The sequence below is a fragment of the Carassius carassius genome, chromosome 5, assembly GCF_963082965.1.
Source record: "Carassius carassius chromosome 5, fCarCar2.1, whole genome shotgun sequence".
Lineage (NCBI taxonomy): Eukaryota > Metazoa > Chordata > Actinopteri > Cypriniformes > Cyprinidae > Carassius > Carassius carassius.
In genome coordinates this window covers 27644126-27662624 of record NC_081759.1, presented here as the reverse complement: position 1 = coordinate 27662624, position 18499 = coordinate 27644126, and the positions used below count along the sequence as shown (strand labels likewise).

The following is an 18499-nucleotide window of genomic DNA, read 5'->3' as shown; positions in this document are numbered from 1 at the left end:
AGGTGGATTGCTGATGCTGACACTGCCGTCGTGCTAGGTGGGCGTGGCTACAGCAACTAGCTCCCGCCTTTTTGCCCATTTTTGAATGTCCGGGAGAGTCGCGCGGTGACGCGCTGCCAAGATGGCGACGGCCCGCTCTACACAGTTTAGGCTTCAAAAACTCTCTTCAAGGGGTCTACGGGTAACGTCACGGACACTACGTCCATGTTTTTATACAGTCTATGGTCACACCCCTATGCATGCACCTGGTCATTTTCATTAAAATTACAAAATGCAAGATGCAACAAAAATTCTCAATTGTCATAAAAAAAATGCATACATTTATACACATACACACACATTCAGTCAGCGGGGGTCAAAAAAGTTTTAAACTATATATATATATATATATATATATATTTTTTTTTTTTTATATTTATTTATTTTCTTTTTACCCCCCCCCCTCCTTTTTTAAGAGTACCCCTACCTCAAGTACTGCTCAGTGTAAAAATATATATATTTTAAGAATTATTGTACTGAAATAATTGAATTAACTTAAATGAAATAATAAAAAACAATATATCATATTGAAAATTAAAATATTCAAAGAAAAGATTAATCTTAAAAAAAACGTAAACCTTTAAAACTTGTTAAATGTTGTCTTGTTACTAAAGATTACTAAAAGTTACTAAAAATATAAAAATAACATGAAAGTTAATTCAAAATATAATCACTTAATGGTATATAAATATTAAAATAATAGTGGATGCTGTAAAAGAGGCACAAAATAATTACTAAAACATTTAGAAATTCTAGTGATTTTTCAGCTGAACAAATTGTTCTGCTAATGATATAGTTTGTTATAAAAATTGACACTCATCCTTCACGGTAAGTAACACTGATATAAACATGAACATGCTCCCCCTTCGCTTTCTATTTGTCATTCCACACATACTGAGCACACACTTCCTCCCACAGTAATCTCAACCCTCCCTCTCGCCTTTTCATACTCTCTTCCTTTCACGTCTTTTCTTTCTGTTATAAACACATGCACGCCCACACACATACTAATTAGGGCCAAAAGAGCTTGAACAAACACAGGCTGCCTAGTGAGTGTCTGAAAGAGATGAACACACAGTTATCCTACAATGGGCTTTTTCTCTCAGCGAACACTCTTCTGCCATTTTGAATGGAAAATGATGTGCAAATACATTTTGGGTCTGCATTGTGCTGCTCAATTAAAGATGCTTTTTATGAATGCTGCATTAGTTCACATGGAAGTTGTCTTAGATTTATACTGACACCTAGTGGCATGGATGCAGAAGCAATACTTTCTGATACCAATGCCATTGTAGAAATGCTTCATTTAGCCATGATTATTATTCATTGGCTCAACTCAAATGTCAAATAATACCGCTTTTATTAGGCTATTGATATGGCTGATATGGAGTCATCTCATGTGATTTAATCATGCTTTTCAAAAATGTCTTCATTTCTTTCAGATTTATCGCTTTATTTCAGATATATCGTTTAATGTATAAATGTTCTATGTTCTCTACGTACTTTAAATGAAGATGGTTCTCTTTTCTAATTCACTTTAGCTGTCAGTGATTTAAAACCACTTTTCTTTATGGTCCATCTGCTTCTCTACATTTAACGCTGATAGGATAATTGCATTAACCTAGTTAGTGAGAAATTAGATTGTGTTCTGCAGAACAATTGAGCTCATATCTGGATTCAGTTACTGAGCACTGTGTGCATTTCATTATTTCATTACTGTTATGCTGTTGTTCTTTAGATTTCCCAGACCTTCTACATCACCATCCGGCCGGTGGATGACTCTCTGCCCATCCTGCAGGTGCCAGGGATGAGGGTGCAGGAGGGGGTGAGGAAGACCATCACTGAGTTTGAGCTGAAGGCTACTGATGCTGACACAGAGGTAGCGCTTATAGGTTTACCCTAACTGTGCTCTCAGTTATGCTTCATGTTTTATTTGTAAAACATTTAAAAACTGAACAAACATAAGGATTTATATCAAAGCTTGTTAGTAGGATTTAAATGTCATACGTTTGTAAGATTTTTTTTTCTTACAGTATGCTCTCCAAGGCTGCAATTATTTGATCAAAAGCACAGTAAAAATAGTTTAATTATTTTTTTTGTTTGTTTAATGCATTCTTGCTGTGACCCCAAACCCTAGTTTAAGTAGACTAGATTTGAGTGAAGAGATGGGTAAATAGAAAACCCAGAGTAAATAAAACCCCAGAATTACTGGTACCCAGCTCGACTTATATGTATATGGTGCTCAGAACTGACATCTGTTGCATTAGTTAACATCAGTACTCATGTATTTCTTACTGGCAATTTCACTCAATTTCACACCTGTTTGACAATCTCTCTTCCTTAAATTCTCTGTTAGGAGGACTCTGTTACGTTCACTGTTGTTCAGGCTCCTCGGCACGGGACCATTGAGCGCACAAGCAATGGTCAGCATTACCGCCAGACCAACACCTTCACTATGGACGACATCTATCAGAACCGCATCAGTTACAACCATGATGGCAGTAACTCCCTCAAAGACCGATTCACCTTCACTGTCGGTGATGGCACCAACATGTTCTTCATCATCGAAGAGGGTGGAAAAGAGGTCAGTAAACTTCCTGTGTTGTTTGAGTTTTTCCATGCGTCCAGTTTTCATAGGGTTATAGTAATATTTATGTATTTAGAAGGTAAATATAGTATACCAAATATAAAATATTCATAGAGGTGATTTAGAGAGAAAATGTCCCTCTTTTGGCCAGGGTTATACCCGACTCTTTTAAAAAACACCCTGGGAATTTTTAATGACCACAGATAGTCATGACCCTTAAATGAACATGTTATCTGAAGGACAGTGCCTTTTTAAAGCACAGTGGCCCCATCATTATACTGTGACATTATGACTCACACAGCACCCCCTGCTGGCCTCATTAACAGCTTTTTCAAAAAAACAACTTTTTTTCAATGTCAACTGAAAGATCTCAACAGTATACACTACTGTTCAAAATCAAAAAAATTAGATCAGTATCTATTTTTTTAAATATTTTTTTTTAGTAACATTAAATTGTGTAGCAGTAGACATCTATAATGATACAAAAGATTTCTATAAAAAAAAATGCTGTTCTTTTGTAATTGTAATTAATCAGTAAGTGTATCACATTTTCCACAAAAAATATCAAGCCTTTTTAAAAGCTAAAAATAATAAACAATTATTATTGTAATTAATTAATATCTTCTTGAGCACCAACAATTTTTTTTTTAAGATCACGTGACGCTGAAGACTAGAGCACTGGCTTTTATTATTATTCCATTTTAAAGTTTGTTAAAAAGAACAGTCATTTTAAATTGTAATATTTCACAATATTACAGTTTTTACTGTCATTTTAATCAAGTAAATATAACCTTGGTGCGCATAATAAACTTATTATAAAAACATTAGTAAATTGTACCCCTTCTTCTGATAGTGTATGCACACAAACGTTTTTGCATTTGAATATTGTTCATTTTTTTTATATCTATAAAGATGTGAATATATATTACTATATGAATCACCTAAAGGTATCCAGTCCATTTGTTTAACATAGTCATTTAGGCAACATGTCAACTCTTACTCTCTCTCTCCTTCCATCATAATGACTCCATCCATCAGCAGTCACTCTTCTAGCTGCGTCAGCTGCTCTGGGAGGTAAATGGTCTCTCAGTGGACATTGAAAAAGGGATGCCTCTTCTTGTCATAAGATGTGAAAATAGCAGCCCTATAACAGTGTTTAATCAGGAAGGTTAAGAACACCATTCCTCAGCACTTTAGAAAGCCACATTAGAATTTAAATTGAATGGATATTAAAGTGAGCAATGTTGGTAAATGAGAAGCAACAACAGGGTTTGTATCAGCTAGGTGGGTTTACATTGTGTGTAAATGTCAAATAATACCCTTTGTTTCAGGTTGTCACCGCTGCTCCCCAGAAGTTTAAAATTGATATTTTACCTGTTGACGACGGGACCCCTCGTATTGTCACCAATCTCGGCCTGCAGTGGCTGGAGTACATGGAAAATAAGGTCACTGTTTTGTGTTTATAATCACAAGAGAGCTCAATTCATTCACCCAGTGGTACAGTTTTGCATTGGTGCAAAAGTGATTTAATATATTCTCTTCCATACCAATGTACTGAATGGCATTTTGATGTGAAATGGGATTCTAGGCCACCAATCTGATCACCAAGAAAGAGCTTCTCACTATTGATCCGGACACAGATGATGGACAGCTGACTTATGAAATCACTACAGAAGCTAAACACGGCTTCCTGGAGAGTAAACTCAATCCTGGCAAACCTATTACCACTTTCACGCAAGGTATTACTGACACCTCCCAAAGCCAAGAGCACATTACATGGCTGAAGCTATTCTGTAACAAAACCTCCCAAACCATAGTCAACAGATAAACACAGGCTTTATGAATCCACAACAAATTAGATATGCTCTGACTAAGGTCCATTAAGAGCCAAAAAACCTCAGATTGTTGCCCACGTCGCCCACTGTCTTTTTGTTTGGTTTTCCTGTCCTGTGCAAAAACAACCACAATAATGGATCATTTTGAGATAATAACCACAGTAGGGGAGGAGAATTATCTTGTCGCACATAGTCTTTTGTAGAAAAACTCAAAACAGTGGCTCTAAATGTGTGCAGGACATCAAGCTTCAGTCTTGTATTGTGCACATGGTGTTACCTGATAAATACACCTGCATCAAACTCTTCTAGTACATATATAAACGTAATTTTCTCTGTTGTGCAGCTGACATAAACCTGGGCCTTATCCGATATGTTCTGAGTGAGGACAATGTTCAGGAGACCATGGACAACTTCAGGTTCCTTGTAAAGGACAGCAAACCCAACATCGTCACTGACAATGTGTTCCACATCCAGTGGTCTCTCATCAGCTTTGAGCACAAGAGGTGCGGACGCCTCGAATTCAGTTCTAGTCTTCGTCCATTCAACTTCTTTATATGACAGATTAATGAAACTATTTTTCATTAATGCGTGTCTTCTGTCTGCAGCTACAATGTGAGTGAAAAAGATGGAACCGTGGCGGTCACAGTGAAGAGGACTGGTAATCTGAACCAGTATGCTATTGTGCTGTGTCGTACTGAGCAAGGCACGGCCACCTCCACTTCCAGCATGGGCTCTCGGGCCGGACAACAGGACTATGTTGAGTATGCTGGACAAGTACGTTTTAATATATTCTATATTATTTCAAAGTGTTATTTTCTAAAATATTCAAACTCTCTTTGAGTTGATAGATTAAGTCAAATGCTGTTTAATGTGGTTCCTCAGGTTCAGTTTGATGAGAGAGAAGACACCAAGGTGTGCACCATTGTGATCAACGATGATCAGGTCTTTGAGAACATTGAGAGCTTTAATGTGGAACTGAGTATGCCAGTGTACGCCCTGCTGGGGTCAGTGACCCGCGCTAAAGTCAATATCAATGACACGGAGGATGAACCCACCCTGCAGTTTGATAAGAAGACTTACCACGTCAATGAGAGCACAGGCTTTATCTTTGCTCCTGTTGAGAGAAAGGGTCAGTGGAACCAATTTCTATAAAAAAAAATAATAATGATAATAATTTAATAGATGTGCATATATGCATATGTTGTAAATCCTATTTTCAATAATATCAGCAATTTGTTGGGTCAACGGGCATAATATAAAAAAAGTTTTATTGACCATAATTTTAAAATAGTTTTTTTTATACATATATTTAAGCTGGAACATTTTAAAGAGGTAGTTCACCCAGAAATGAAAATTCTGTCAATAATTACTTACTCTCATGCCGTTCCAAACCTGTAAGACTTTTGTCCCTCTTCAGAACACAATAAAGATATTTTTGAGTAAATCCGAGAGCTTTCTGATCTTCCATAGAGAGAAATGCAACTACCACGTTCAAGGCTAGAAAGGTAGTAAGGACATCATTAAAATAGTCCATGTGACATCAGTGGTTCAACCGTAAGAAAACAAAAATAACAACTTTATTTAACAATTTCTTATCTTCCGTGTCAGTCTTCAACCGTGAGTTCCACACATATGCAGGGTCAGAAAGCTATCAGATTTCACCAAAAATTTCTTAACTTGTGTTCTGAAGATAAGGTATTATGGGTATGGAACGACATGAGGTGAGTAATTATTGACAGAATTTTTGGGTGAACTATCCCTTTAACATGTTTAAATGTACAAATGGCTCAACTAAATTGCTCTTTACATGGTTAATCCATAAAAACTTGCTTTATTCTGAGAACCTGTGAAGATAGTCAATAAAATGTTATATGTACACACTACTGTAAAAATAGTGTATTGATGATAGGACTACAAATAAGCATTCTTTTTAAACCGATATCTTCATCGTCATGGGATCGTCATGGGATCTCTTGTGTTTTTATTAGGTGACAGCAGCAGCACAGTCTCAGCCCTCTGCTACACTGTGTCTAAGTCTGCCCGGGGCAGCAGTCTGCATGCTCTCGAGTCCGGCTCTGACTATAAGACCCGTGGCATGAGCAGTGACAACAGAGTCATCTTTGGCCCAGGTGTGAGCATGTCTACCTGTGATGTAAAGCTGATTGATGACAGCGAGTATGAACTCTCTGAGGAGTTTGAGCTGGTGCTGTCAGACGCCTCAGACAATGCACGGATGGGTGATGTCAATGTGGCTAAAGTCATCATAGATGGGCCAAACGATGCCTCCACTGTCTTCCTTGGCAATGCGTCCTTCACCTTCAGTGAAGATGCAGGTTGGTGCAGTTTGGTTTTTAAAGGTAGTATCATCAATGTCAGTTTTGTTTTAAAACTTGGTGGTTTATTTATTAGTTTGGAGATTGAAATATAAAGAAATCTTTGAAATTTTACATTTTTAATTTCATTAGTAAATTGAATGGTGGAGATTTTAAGCATTACTTTTTAGTATTATAAGGATGGCGTACAATAAGAGAAATTCAAAAACAAAAATACAATTCAAACAGTTGTGTTGCTTCATATTTTTGCGGTTATATTAATATTACCACAGGAATATATTTTTGTGAGAAACAGTGATAAAAAAATTCAGGATTGTTTGATGCATAAAAAGTTAAAAACAGCATTTATTTGGTATAGAAATCTTTTGTAACATTAGAAGTGTATTTACTGTCAAATTTGACCAATTTGATGCATCCTTGCCCAATAAAAATATTTAAAATATTTTTACTAACCCCAAATTTCTGTATGTATGTGTTTGTATGTTTCTTTTGTTTTTCCAACACTTACACAATATTTATAGTACAAGGTATTTTCCTACAGGCACCATTGAAATCCCTGTTTTGCGGCAGGGCAGTGACCTCTCCTCTGTAACCTCTGTGTGGTGTGCCACACGTCCTGCTGAACAAGATTCAGCTACGCCCGGCGTTGACTACATCCCAAGTTCCAAAAAGGTGGAGTTTAGACCAGGCAAGACTGAAGAGGTAATCAAACGAAACTGTTCTTATATGTGTTCTGACATCTGTAAGACGATTGGTGTTTACAGACCTCATGTTTACTCTCTTCTAGACATGTAGTTTGACCATAATGGATGACATTCAGAACCCTACCATCGAAGGGAAAGAGTCCTTCATCGTGTTTCTTAGTTCTCCCAACGGAGCGGTCCTGACTGAACCATATGAAGCATCTGTCTACATCACTGACACCACCCAAGACAGTGTGTTCACTTAACCATTACAGTCTGTTAATTAACATCCATTAACATTATACTGTATAAACATATTTATGGAGTCAGTGCTTTCTTCTTACAGTACCTAGCATGCAGTTTGAAAAGCTGGCATATACAGTGAAGGAAAAAGATGGTGTTCTGCACATCCCCATTTTTAGGACAGGAGATCTGTCCTATAAGTCTTCCGTCCGTTGTTTCACACGCACAATGTCTGCTGTGGTGATGGATGATTTTGAAGAGAGGAGAAATGCAGATGATTCCAGGATTACTTTCCAAAAAGGGGAAAAGGTTTCTTTTTGTCCATGATTCATTTTTAATCACTTAACCAAACTTCTGTGAATTTAGTTTGTCAGTAAAGTGGAACAGAGTCATTTTATGATAAGGTATAGCTTTCATATAGCCTGTGTGTGGACGTTTTCGCACAATACCAGACAAAAAATGTCTCTTGTTTCTGATTGGCAGGTGAAGAATTGTACCATATTGATCCAAGATGATTCTGTGTTCGAGCCAGAAGAGGAGTTCCAGGTCCACCTTGGAAGCCCACAGGGTGAGCACTGGATTGGAGCCATGATTGGAGTCAACGACATTGTGACTGTGACCATCACAAATGATGAAGATGGTGAGTAGTTAGCTTTCTGCTTAACACACAATCCTAAACATAAAAGGTTTAAACAAATTCACATTTGAATTTTCACATTGGAACATGAAGCCTTGGGTTCGATTTAAAGGGTATGCATTTACTTATGAAATGTATTGCCTGAATGCAGTGTTGCTTTGAAAATGTAAAATGTAAAAATGTGCACATCATGCTTTTTAGCTCCTACGATTGAATTTGAGCAAGCCTCGTACCAAGTCCGTGAGCCCCCTGGTCCAGATGGAATTGAGGTTTTGAATATTAAGGTAATCCGTAAAGGAGATCTTGACCGTACCTCCAAGATCAGATGCAGCACGAGGGACGGATCAGCCCAGTCAGGTGTTGACTATAACCCCAAGAGTCGAGTTCTCAAGTTCAGCCCTGGTAAGTATATTTATTTGTTTTTCTTTTTTTTCAATTGTAAGACTATGCCTTCATTCTAATCTGATAATTCTGTTGTAATGATTACCTCAGGTGTGGACCACATCCTCTTTAAGGTAGAGATCCTGTCCAATGAGGACAAAGAATGGCATGAATCTTTCTCGTTGGTTCTGGGTCCAGATGACCCTGTTGAAGCCGTGCTTGGAGAGATCACCATGGCCACAGTCACCATCTTAGATCAGGAGGCTGCAGGAAGTCTCATCCTTCCAGCACCACCCATTGTAAGAGACAGACAGAGCATGCTTGTAGGGCTGACATTTATTGAATCAAAATCGACTTGTCACAAATCACATACACTACCATATTAAAAGTAAAATTTATCAGATTTTATTTAATTTTAAAGTGTAATTTATTCCTATGATGGCAAAGCTGAATTTTCAGTGTCAAAAAATCTGACTATCCACCGAACTTTTGAATAGTAATGTGTTTTTATCGCTTACCTGAGAAAAGTCCTGGAATATAGATCATTTAAGACGTTAGCCTACGTTATTGTGACAGACAAATGAAGTCATCGCATAGATTTTACAAATGTTCCTGTAGAAATCAGTATAGTATTCTACTATCATTGAACATTTTTTATAATCAGTTATAAATTTAAAAAGTTATTTTTCTGTTTAACATTAGATTTAATGAGAGTTGTAAGATCTCACAACTCTCTTTTGATTGAATCATGCTCTTGAAGTTTGGCTTCATATGGTCTTCTTTCTCTCCTCACAGGTGGTGTCTCTGTCAGACTATGACTACGTCCAGGAGGTCACTAAAGAGGGCAGTAAGAAATCTCCATCTCCTGGATATCCTCTGGTCTGTGTGACTCCCTGCGACCCTCATTACCCCAAATACTCAGTCATGAGAGAGCGCTGTGAGGAGGCAGGCATCAACCAGACCTCCGTCCACTTCAGCTGGGAGGTTGCAACTCCCACAGACACCAGCGGAGCACGGTCACCCTTTGAGACAGTGACAGATAACACACCTTACACCACAGTCAATCACATGGTCAGTCTGATATTAAATCTGGTACTAAATTGAATATTTCCGAACAATGTTTTTAATTTAGCTGTTAACTGAAGTGTCCAATAGTACAATCATCCATGTGGTTTGCCATATTTAAAAAAGATTCTATGTAAAATAATCTAGAAGCATTTTCACTATTTATCTTGGGTTCCTGTGGTTAAAATAAATATTCTTCTCTTCACAGGTCCTGGACAGTATCTATTTCAGCAGACGTTTCCATGTGCGTTGTGTAGCTCAGGCCAGAGATAAAGCCGGGCACCTGGGAACTCCACTGAGGAGCAACATAGTCACTATTGGCACTGAGGGATCAATATGCCACACCCCTGTCACTACAGGAACCGCTCGAGGCTTTCAGGCCCAGTCCTTTATTGCCTCTCTAAAATACCTGGATGTCAAACACAAAGAGCATCCAAACAGGTCAGGAGAGACTTTTTTTGTAAGCAAATGATTGAATACAGACGTAGATGGCAACTTAGGTTTTAAAAACATTTTTCGACTGAAACTGCAGCTGTGAGTTTTGTAGAGCACTAGATGATTTTTGCCTCTGGGCAAGGCAAGATCAAAATGAATTTATGCGTTTGAATGAACAGCAAAAAATAAAACTGTTAGACAACTGCAGATTCAAAAGAACACATTTTGCAGCCTATGTTCAGTACTTCAAAGAAGAAAACGGCATTTTATCAAGTGAGTAATACTTTTTTTCTTGGAACAGGATCCATATCTCAGTACAGATCCCTCATCAGGATGGAATGCTTCCACTGGTGTCCACCATGCCGCTGCATAACCTACACTTCCTGCTCTCCGAGTCTATTTACCGTCAGCAGCATGTCTGCTCCAACCTGGTCACACTTAAAGATCTACATGGCATCTCTGGTGAGAGATCAAAGCAGGGACAGGGGATACAAACCTGTTTTCGTCAACAGCTTGAATGTGACTTGAAGTCTTCTGGTGACAGCTGCTTTGTTATTTTAGCTGTACAAAAACAGTCCGTTATGCCACTTTACAGTACCGAATTTTCCGGACTATAAGTTTGCACTTTTTTCATAGTTTGGCTGGTCCTGCGACTTATAGTCAGGTGCGAGTTATTTATCAAAAATATATTTGACATGAACCGAGAGAAATGAACCAAGAGAAAACATTACATTACGTCTACAGCCGCGAGAGGGTGCTCTATGCTGCTCAGTTTTCCTGTAGTCTACACTGAGCAGCATAGAGCGCCCTCTCGTGGCTGTAGATGGTAATGTTTTCTATTGGTTCTTGGTTCTAAATAAATGCGACCTATAGTCCGGTGCGACTTACATATGTTTTTTTTCCTCATCATGGTGTATTTTTGGACTGATTTTTGCAACTTATACTTAGGTGCGACTTATAGTCCGAAAAATACGGTGTGTGTGTGTGTGTGTGTGTGTGTATGTATGTGTATATATATATATATATATATATATATATATATATATATATATATATATATATATATATATATATATATATATTTAAAAAACTGTGTTTTGTTATCATATAATATAGCAACCACAAATACACTGGTTTGTATAATACAATTAGTTTTACTATTTATTGCACTTTTTTATTCTACTAGTTATTTATCTATAGTGGCTATACTGGCTAATAAATCTGAAGTCTTGTGCTTCTGGAAAGTGAAAAATATGGTGGATATTCTGTTGGCGAAATTGCCTAGTTTTTTTATGTTGAATGTTTTGAATATTCTTTACAGAAAATGCTTTAATCATTTTTTTATTCAATAAAATATTAAGAATATTGTACATTTTAAAACAATTAGTAATCATATGTTTCAACTGGGAAAATATGTTGTAAATTCTCCCCCAGAAACCGGCTTCTTGGATGATGTGTTGTATGACAGTATATCCCTTGGTCCCGGATATGACCGTCCATACCAATTCAACCCTAGTGTTCGAGAACCTAGAACCATCCAGCTGTACAAGCATCTCAATCTGAAGAGCTGCATATGGACATTTGATGCGTATTATGACATGACGGAGCTTATTGATATATGTGGAGGATCAGTAACTGCTGACTTTCAGGTTCGTGTGAACACATGACCTGTATCCCAGCACAAATGATGTATAAATATTCTTGTCTAGACAGAATCTTATGTGGCAGATTTAATCCATTCAGCAATTCGGGTGCATTTTTGCAGGTCAGAGACTCAGCTCAGTCGTTCCTGACGGTGCAGGTTCCACTCTATGTGTCCTACATATATGTGACGGCTCCTCGTGGATGGGCCTCCCTGGAGCACCACACAGAGATGGAGTTTTCTTTCTTCTATGACACAGTCTTGTGGAGAACAGGTACATTTAGTTTCACCTCCATCCTAAAAGAAACTGGACATACTCAAGCACAGTCTGTTGTGTAACCTGCTGTCGTCACATAAGTGTGTCGCAGCTGATGTTAACTGATTGCTGATAAACATTTCTTTACTCTAGGCATCCAGACAGACAGCGTGCTTTCAGCAAGATTACAGATCATTCGGATCTTCATTAGAGATGATGGAAGACTGGTGATTGAGTTCAAAACCCACGCCAAGTTTAGAGGTCTGTAACTTCAAATTTCAGCAATTTGTTCTCATTTCCTTTTTGTTTATGAACATAATGTGACGTTTTTACATCGAGACATTTAAAATTGTACTTAGACACTACTTAGTATTAAAAATGAATGATTGTCATTGCGCTGAAACCAGGATTCATGAAGGAACTGCAGTAGGTTTGTGAGTTGATAAAGTTAATAATTAATTAAATCAAATGTTAAATTGAAATAAACAGATAAATGAATCTGCAATTAGTTTAAATAAAATTCAAAATGCATAATTGCATAGTGTGATTCCAAAAGGTAAATAAATGTAAATCAGAGTCTGAGCTTTAATTGAAAGGTATACAGTCTGTTGCATTATGTGGTTCAGAGTGAAGAGTGGCATTGTGTTTTTCCAATGCGCTTATGGACAGATATTTACCAGTATTCAAATTTAAATGTTAAAAGTTTAAGGGTTTGGAAAATAGAAGAATTTATGATTTTTGAAATAAAAATGTTGATTATTGTTATACAATTTCAATTCACAACATTAATTTTGCATTTGAATTTTTTATAATTACAGTTAAAACTATTATTTATAATAACAATCACAAAACCGTGAACATATAAGTGTCCAAATACGTTTTTGGCATCTTGAATTATGAGTGACTGATGAAACATGCTTCTCCCTCTAGGTCAGTTTGTCCCTGAACATCACACCCTCCCTGGACAGAAATCTCATCTGATGGCTCCAGATCACTTGGGAGGCATCGAATTTGACCTGCAGCTGATGTGGAGCGCACAGTCCTTTGATTCTCCCTACCAACTCTGGAGAGCCACAAGCTCATACAGCAGGTAAGCAGCGTGAACTCTAATGCTCTCACATTAAGGAAGTGTATCCATCTTAATACCATTGACCATGTGCTTCCTGTTGTGCTCTAGGAAAGACTACTCTGGGGAGTACACAGTCTTTCTCATCCCCTGCACGGTACAGCCAACCCAGGCATGGGTCGACTCTGGGGATAAGCCTCCTTCCTGCACGGCCCATGCTCCAGAGAAGTATGTTACCATGGTGCTTTTCATTGATAACTCCTGGAGGACCCTTAAATGACTTTTTGCATTGGAAACTTTCGTTGTCATCCACTTTTAGTAGACTCGTTTTACAGGTTTCATCAGGCGCAGACTGTTTGTGTGAGTCAACAAGAATATTCAGTAACAAGCAAGGGCTTGTATCACTCTATTTCAATCCATAGATTCCTGCTGCCCATCGCCTTCCAGCAGACAAACCGCCCTGTTCCTGTAGTCTACTCTCTGAATACAGAGTTTCAGCTTTGCAATAATGAGAAAGTCTTTCTAATGGATCCTGCTCTCGCAGACATGTCTGTTGCTGAGATGGACTATAAAGGAGCCTTTTCGATGGGTAAAATTAGCAAAGTAATGAAAAAATAATAATTACCGCCACTATCATGCTTTCAGTCATTCATTGTTTGATATTATGCAGGTCAAATGCTGTATGGCAGAGTTCTGTGGAATCCTGACCAGAACTTGAATTCGGCCTATAAGCTGCAGCTAGAGAAAGTATATTTGTGTACAGGGCGGGATGGCTATGTGCCCTTCTTCGACCCCACAGGCACTCTGTACAACGAAGGCCCTCAGTATGGATGCATTCAACCAAACAAGCACCTCAAACACAGGTTCCTGCTTCTGGTAGGTTTCTGTTGAAACAAGTCCAGACCAGTTTAACCAGTCTAACAAGATTCATTTGGTGTGGTTAAGTTTTAACTCGTACACTTTTGTGGATGGAAGTGGTCAAGGAGAAATATGAAGACCTTTGAACTGTTTTTGTGTATCTTGGAACTAATATTGAGACTGACAGCAATTATGATTTGACAGCAGAAAATTTTTAAAATAAAAAGACAATGAAAAATTATGGCAAGTTATAAAGTAAGAGATAATGTACATTTCATCCATTTTCACAAAAGAATTTCAAATATAAGGTTTGGGGTTTATATGATTTTTATTTGACATATATATATACAGTACAGACCAAAAGTTTGGAAACATTACTATTTTTAATGTTTTTGAAAGAAGTTTCTTCTCCTCATCAAGCCTGCATTTATTTGATCAAAAATACAGAAAAAACAGTAATATTGTGAAATATTATTACAACTTAAAATAATAGTTTTCTATTTGAATATACTTTAAAAAAAAAATTATTTCTGTGATGCAAAGCTGAATTTTCAGAATCATTACTCTAGTTTTCAGTGTCACATGTAACATCCAGTCTATCACATGATCATTCAGAAATCATTCTAATATTCTGATTTATTATGAGTGTTGGAAACAGTTCTGCTGTCTAATATATTTGATGAATAAAAGGTTAAAAAGAACTGCATTTATTCAAAATAAAATAAAAATTCTAATAATATATATTCTAATAATATATTTTCTTTACTATCACTTTTTATCAATTTAACACATCCTTGCTGAATTAAAGTATTGATTTTATTTATAAAAAAAAGAAAGAAAAAAATGACTGACCCCAAATTACTGACCAGTAGTGTATATTGTTATTACAAAATATTAATATTTTAAAAACATAGCTTCTTTTTTTTTTACTTTTTATTCATCAAAGTATCCTAAAAAAGTATCACATGTTCTGAAAAAATATTAAGCAGCAGAACTGTTTCCAACTTTGATAATGAATCATCATATTAGAATGATTTCTAAAGGATCATGTAATAATGATCCTAAAAATTCAGCTTTGCATCACAGAAATAAATGATAATTTAAAGTATAATAAATTTAAAAACAATTATTTTAAATTGTAATAATATATAACAATATTAAATTTTTTTTCTGTATTTTTGATCAAATAAATGCAGGCTTGATGAGCAGAAAAAACTTCTTTCAAAAACATAAAAAATAGCAATGTTTCCAAACTTTTTGGTCTGTACTGTATAAATATAATTTGTTTGATTAATATATTTTTGAAAGATGTCTCTAATGCTCAAGAAACCTTTTGATTAATTTCATGCATCTTGGTTAACTAAAATAGAGAGCACTGTGTGTATGTTATCTTAAAGCAATCTCGAATATTCTAAGAGAGAGTATTGATCAAAGACAAAAACGCCATCAGTATTACAGTAATAATAACACTGGAGTCCTCTGAGGGTCATTTTCAGCTCAAATTCCATACAAATAATAGATCACAGGATTAAGTATTCCTGAGAGCTGTGTAATAATTTTAAATGATGTTTCATAAAGGACCGGAAGCAGCCTGACGTCTGCGATCACTACTTCCATGATGTTCCATTTGAAGCCAAGTTTGCATCTGACCTTCCTGATCTCCAGTCCTTGTCTGCGATGCCAGGTGTAGACGGGTTCACAATGAAGGTGGATGCCCTTTATAAGGTCAGTAGGGGCAAGATTCACCAAAAAGTCAAGTTGTTAAACAGACCTTCTCTTTGAAACTCATATCAAAGCCAGAGCTATTCAGTTGTACCCGTCGGGGGAAGTGCCTTGATCTGTTTGTTTAGTAAAAGATGCCAGGCTGACAGTTTGCCATGACTATAGGGAACTGGGCTAAAGGACAAGATTATAAAGGGGATTATATATATTTAAAGGGGTTATTTTGCTGGGGTTAGAATCTTATTTGCATTTGCTCTTCTTTAGGTTGAGGCAGGGCACCAGTGGTACCTCCAGGTCATCTATGTTATTGGACCCGATTCCATATCTGCTCCCAGAATCCAGCGCTCAGTGACCTACGAGCTCAAACGAAGTCGACGAGATCTGGTGGACCGTTCAGGTCGTCTAATGCTGGATGAATCCCTGATCTACGACAATGAAGGTGACCAGGTAAAGAATGGCACCAATATGAAGACCTTGAAGCTTGAGGTGGAACCATCGGGCACCTTCAATCCCCAGATGGGAGGATCCATTGGGGGTGGCATGGCAGCCATCATCCTAATTCTCCTGGTCCTTCTAGCTGTCTGCCTCATGGTCAGAAAGTGCCGCAGGGTTGTAAAAAAGAGGCCTGTGAAGACAGTGGAGGACTATCCTCTGAACACAAAGGTGGAGGTCTGTATAGAACGTCTGGAGAAAAACCTTAACAGCAAGCACTGCTCTGTAAGAAACATCAACGTCCTCAACAAGAACCCAGAGACCTACAAGGTCAATGGGGTCAAGGTCAAACAGGTCAATCTGGAGGTCAAACTGCACAACAACCTGAATGATGGCACTGAAGTTTGACTTCCTAGAGTAGAGTATTTCAAGAGAAAAATATAAATTTTCTATAAATATTTGTAATGACATGATGTTAATGTATTTTTGTATGACCATGAGGAGAAGAGGGAAAGTATGCTCGCCAGCTATGCAGTGTAAATCATTTCACAACTGAGCTACCTCAGACATTAATGAACAACACATAATGGTATCATCAGATCTTAAGTTTCCAATCTCAGTTTTAAATCATTGCTTTATGTAAGAATCGTACAATGGCTCAGTGGTAGCTCAGCCACTTTGTTTAAAAGAATGGAGAGTTTGTATCACTGCACCTGTTATTTTGTCACGTCAGTAAAAACACATGAAAGTATTAAAGGAAGGATAAGTGCCAACGCTTTGGACTGGGCGAGTGATGTAAATAGGTTTATTAAGTGCAATTATCGGATGACATGGTCATCCCTGTATTTTGATTTGGCTTTTGATGCGCTGCCTCATTGTGTAATTTACTGTACCTTTGGCCTGATCACCGGTGTGCCATGCTGATATTTGTCAAGTGCGATTTATTTAATTCCAAATCTGAATAGACTGCCCAAAGTGATGCGTTTTTTAGTTTATGTAAGTAAACCTTTGGTATATGTCAACGAGAAACCAAGTGATTTGATGAATTGTATGAAAATAGATCATAGATTTGATAACCACTATTGATTTGTCAGTCTGCCGACTCCATTTAAATGCTGTAGCCTTTATTATTCCACAACACTAGGGGAAAAAAACTATTTTTGTTTTATATGACACTGTCTGTGCTGATATAACCAAACACTACCAAAAATCTTCACATGGATTTTTTTTAAAAAGATGATCCACCTCATGTTATCCTGCATTATTTAGTCTTGTATTAATGTCACATCATGTATTAAGTGAGGCACATCTATAGTTTGTATCGTTTGTATAGTTGATTCACTCAAATGTTCTGTATTGTTGTATTAAGTCATCACTGGTCACATGTGCTGATATGATCAAGAATATCCAGAATCTCTAAAACACTGGGTGTAGTGTAGGAAATGCTACAATTATTACTTCATGATCATCTCTCTCTCTCTCTCTCTCTCTCTCTCTCTCACTCACTCTCTCTCTCTGTTATTCCATTTTGTCCATTAATATGTGTCTAATTGTGTGCCTATCAAACAGAAAATTTTTGGAGATATCAGTTTTTGGTGCTATCATTTATGTTTAAATAACATGATGCCTGTACTTGTGCCTTTTAAACAATAAAATGAGTAAACCTATTATGAATTTGTGCCACACTTAAAAAAAATGCAAATTATGTTTGTTTAATCTATCACCAACTTCATTTTTAGGAGACTTTCATTTTAGTTATAGTTTTTTCTGTGAGTCAACTCCACCTCATATGAGTGTTACAGTAATAGTAGCCTACTTGTAATGTTTTGGAAGATGCACATTTTACTTTTGAACTGTGTAGAAATTAAATAGAAGCTCAATATTCAATTTCAATTTATGTATAAAGCACAACTATCATTGACCAGTGTGCCGTACAAATTAAGTAACCACAAACTGAATTAAAACAAAGACAAGATCACAAATAAAACTCCAAGACACAGGGCAGTACAATTACACATCACAAATAATAAGCCAGATCAAATAAAAACTTTTTTAACCTGGATTTAAAAATGGATGGTGTATGGGCAGTTCTGATTTCTGTAGGAAGACTATTCCAAAGTCTCGGAGCAACTATACAGCGAATGCTCAATCACCCTTAGACTTGAGTCTGGTTCTAGGAATCACTAAGAGACATAAGTTGGCAGACCTGAGAGCTCTCGCAGGTTGGTGAACTATCAACAGGTCCAAGAGGTAAGAGGGTGCTAAACTGTTTAAAGACTTAAAAA

The 18499-nt window shown here is 37.0% G+C and overlaps 1 protein-coding gene across 2 annotated transcripts in view; it reads left to right on the top strand.

The window, feature by feature from the left end:
• The window catches only part of fras1 (Fraser extracellular matrix complex subunit 1), a 106941-nt gene extending 89502 nt beyond the window's left edge, over nt 1-17439 (top strand). For both annotated transcript variants that reach the window (XM_059550376.1, XM_059550375.1), the window contains exons 49-74: nt 1778-1918; nt 2396-2623; nt 3958-4071; nt 4215-4365; nt 4805-4964; nt 5067-5235; nt 5344-5590; nt 6450-6794; nt 7336-7496; nt 7582-7729; nt 7824-8029; nt 8204-8360; nt 8559-8759; nt 8850-9037; nt 9534-9809; nt 10012-10244; nt 10540-10700; nt 11673-11887; nt 12004-12154; nt 12290-12397; nt 13067-13226; nt 13314-13430; nt 13625-13791; nt 13873-14078; nt 15639-15785; nt 16047-17439. In XM_059550376.1, the coding sequence (XP_059406359.1) occupies nt 1778-1918; nt 2396-2623; nt 3958-4071; nt 4215-4365; nt 4805-4964; nt 5067-5235; nt 5344-5590; nt 6450-6794; nt 7336-7496; nt 7582-7729; nt 7824-8029; nt 8204-8360; nt 8559-8759; nt 8850-9037; nt 9534-9809; nt 10012-10244; nt 10540-10700; nt 11673-11887; nt 12004-12154; nt 12290-12397; nt 13067-13226; nt 13314-13430; nt 13625-13791; nt 13873-14078; nt 15639-15785; nt 16047-16622 (5133 nt within the window). In that variant the 3' untranslated portion in view covers nt 16623-17439. The remainder of the gene's footprint in view (nt 1-1777; nt 1919-2395; nt 2624-3957; nt 4072-4214; nt 4366-4804; nt 4965-5066; nt 5236-5343; nt 5591-6449; nt 6795-7335; nt 7497-7581; nt 7730-7823; nt 8030-8203; nt 8361-8558; nt 8760-8849; nt 9038-9533; nt 9810-10011; nt 10245-10539; nt 10701-11672; nt 11888-12003; nt 12155-12289; nt 12398-13066; nt 13227-13313; nt 13431-13624; nt 13792-13872; nt 14079-15638; nt 15786-16046) is intronic.
• Nucleotides 17440-18499: the final 1060 nt, after the last annotated feature.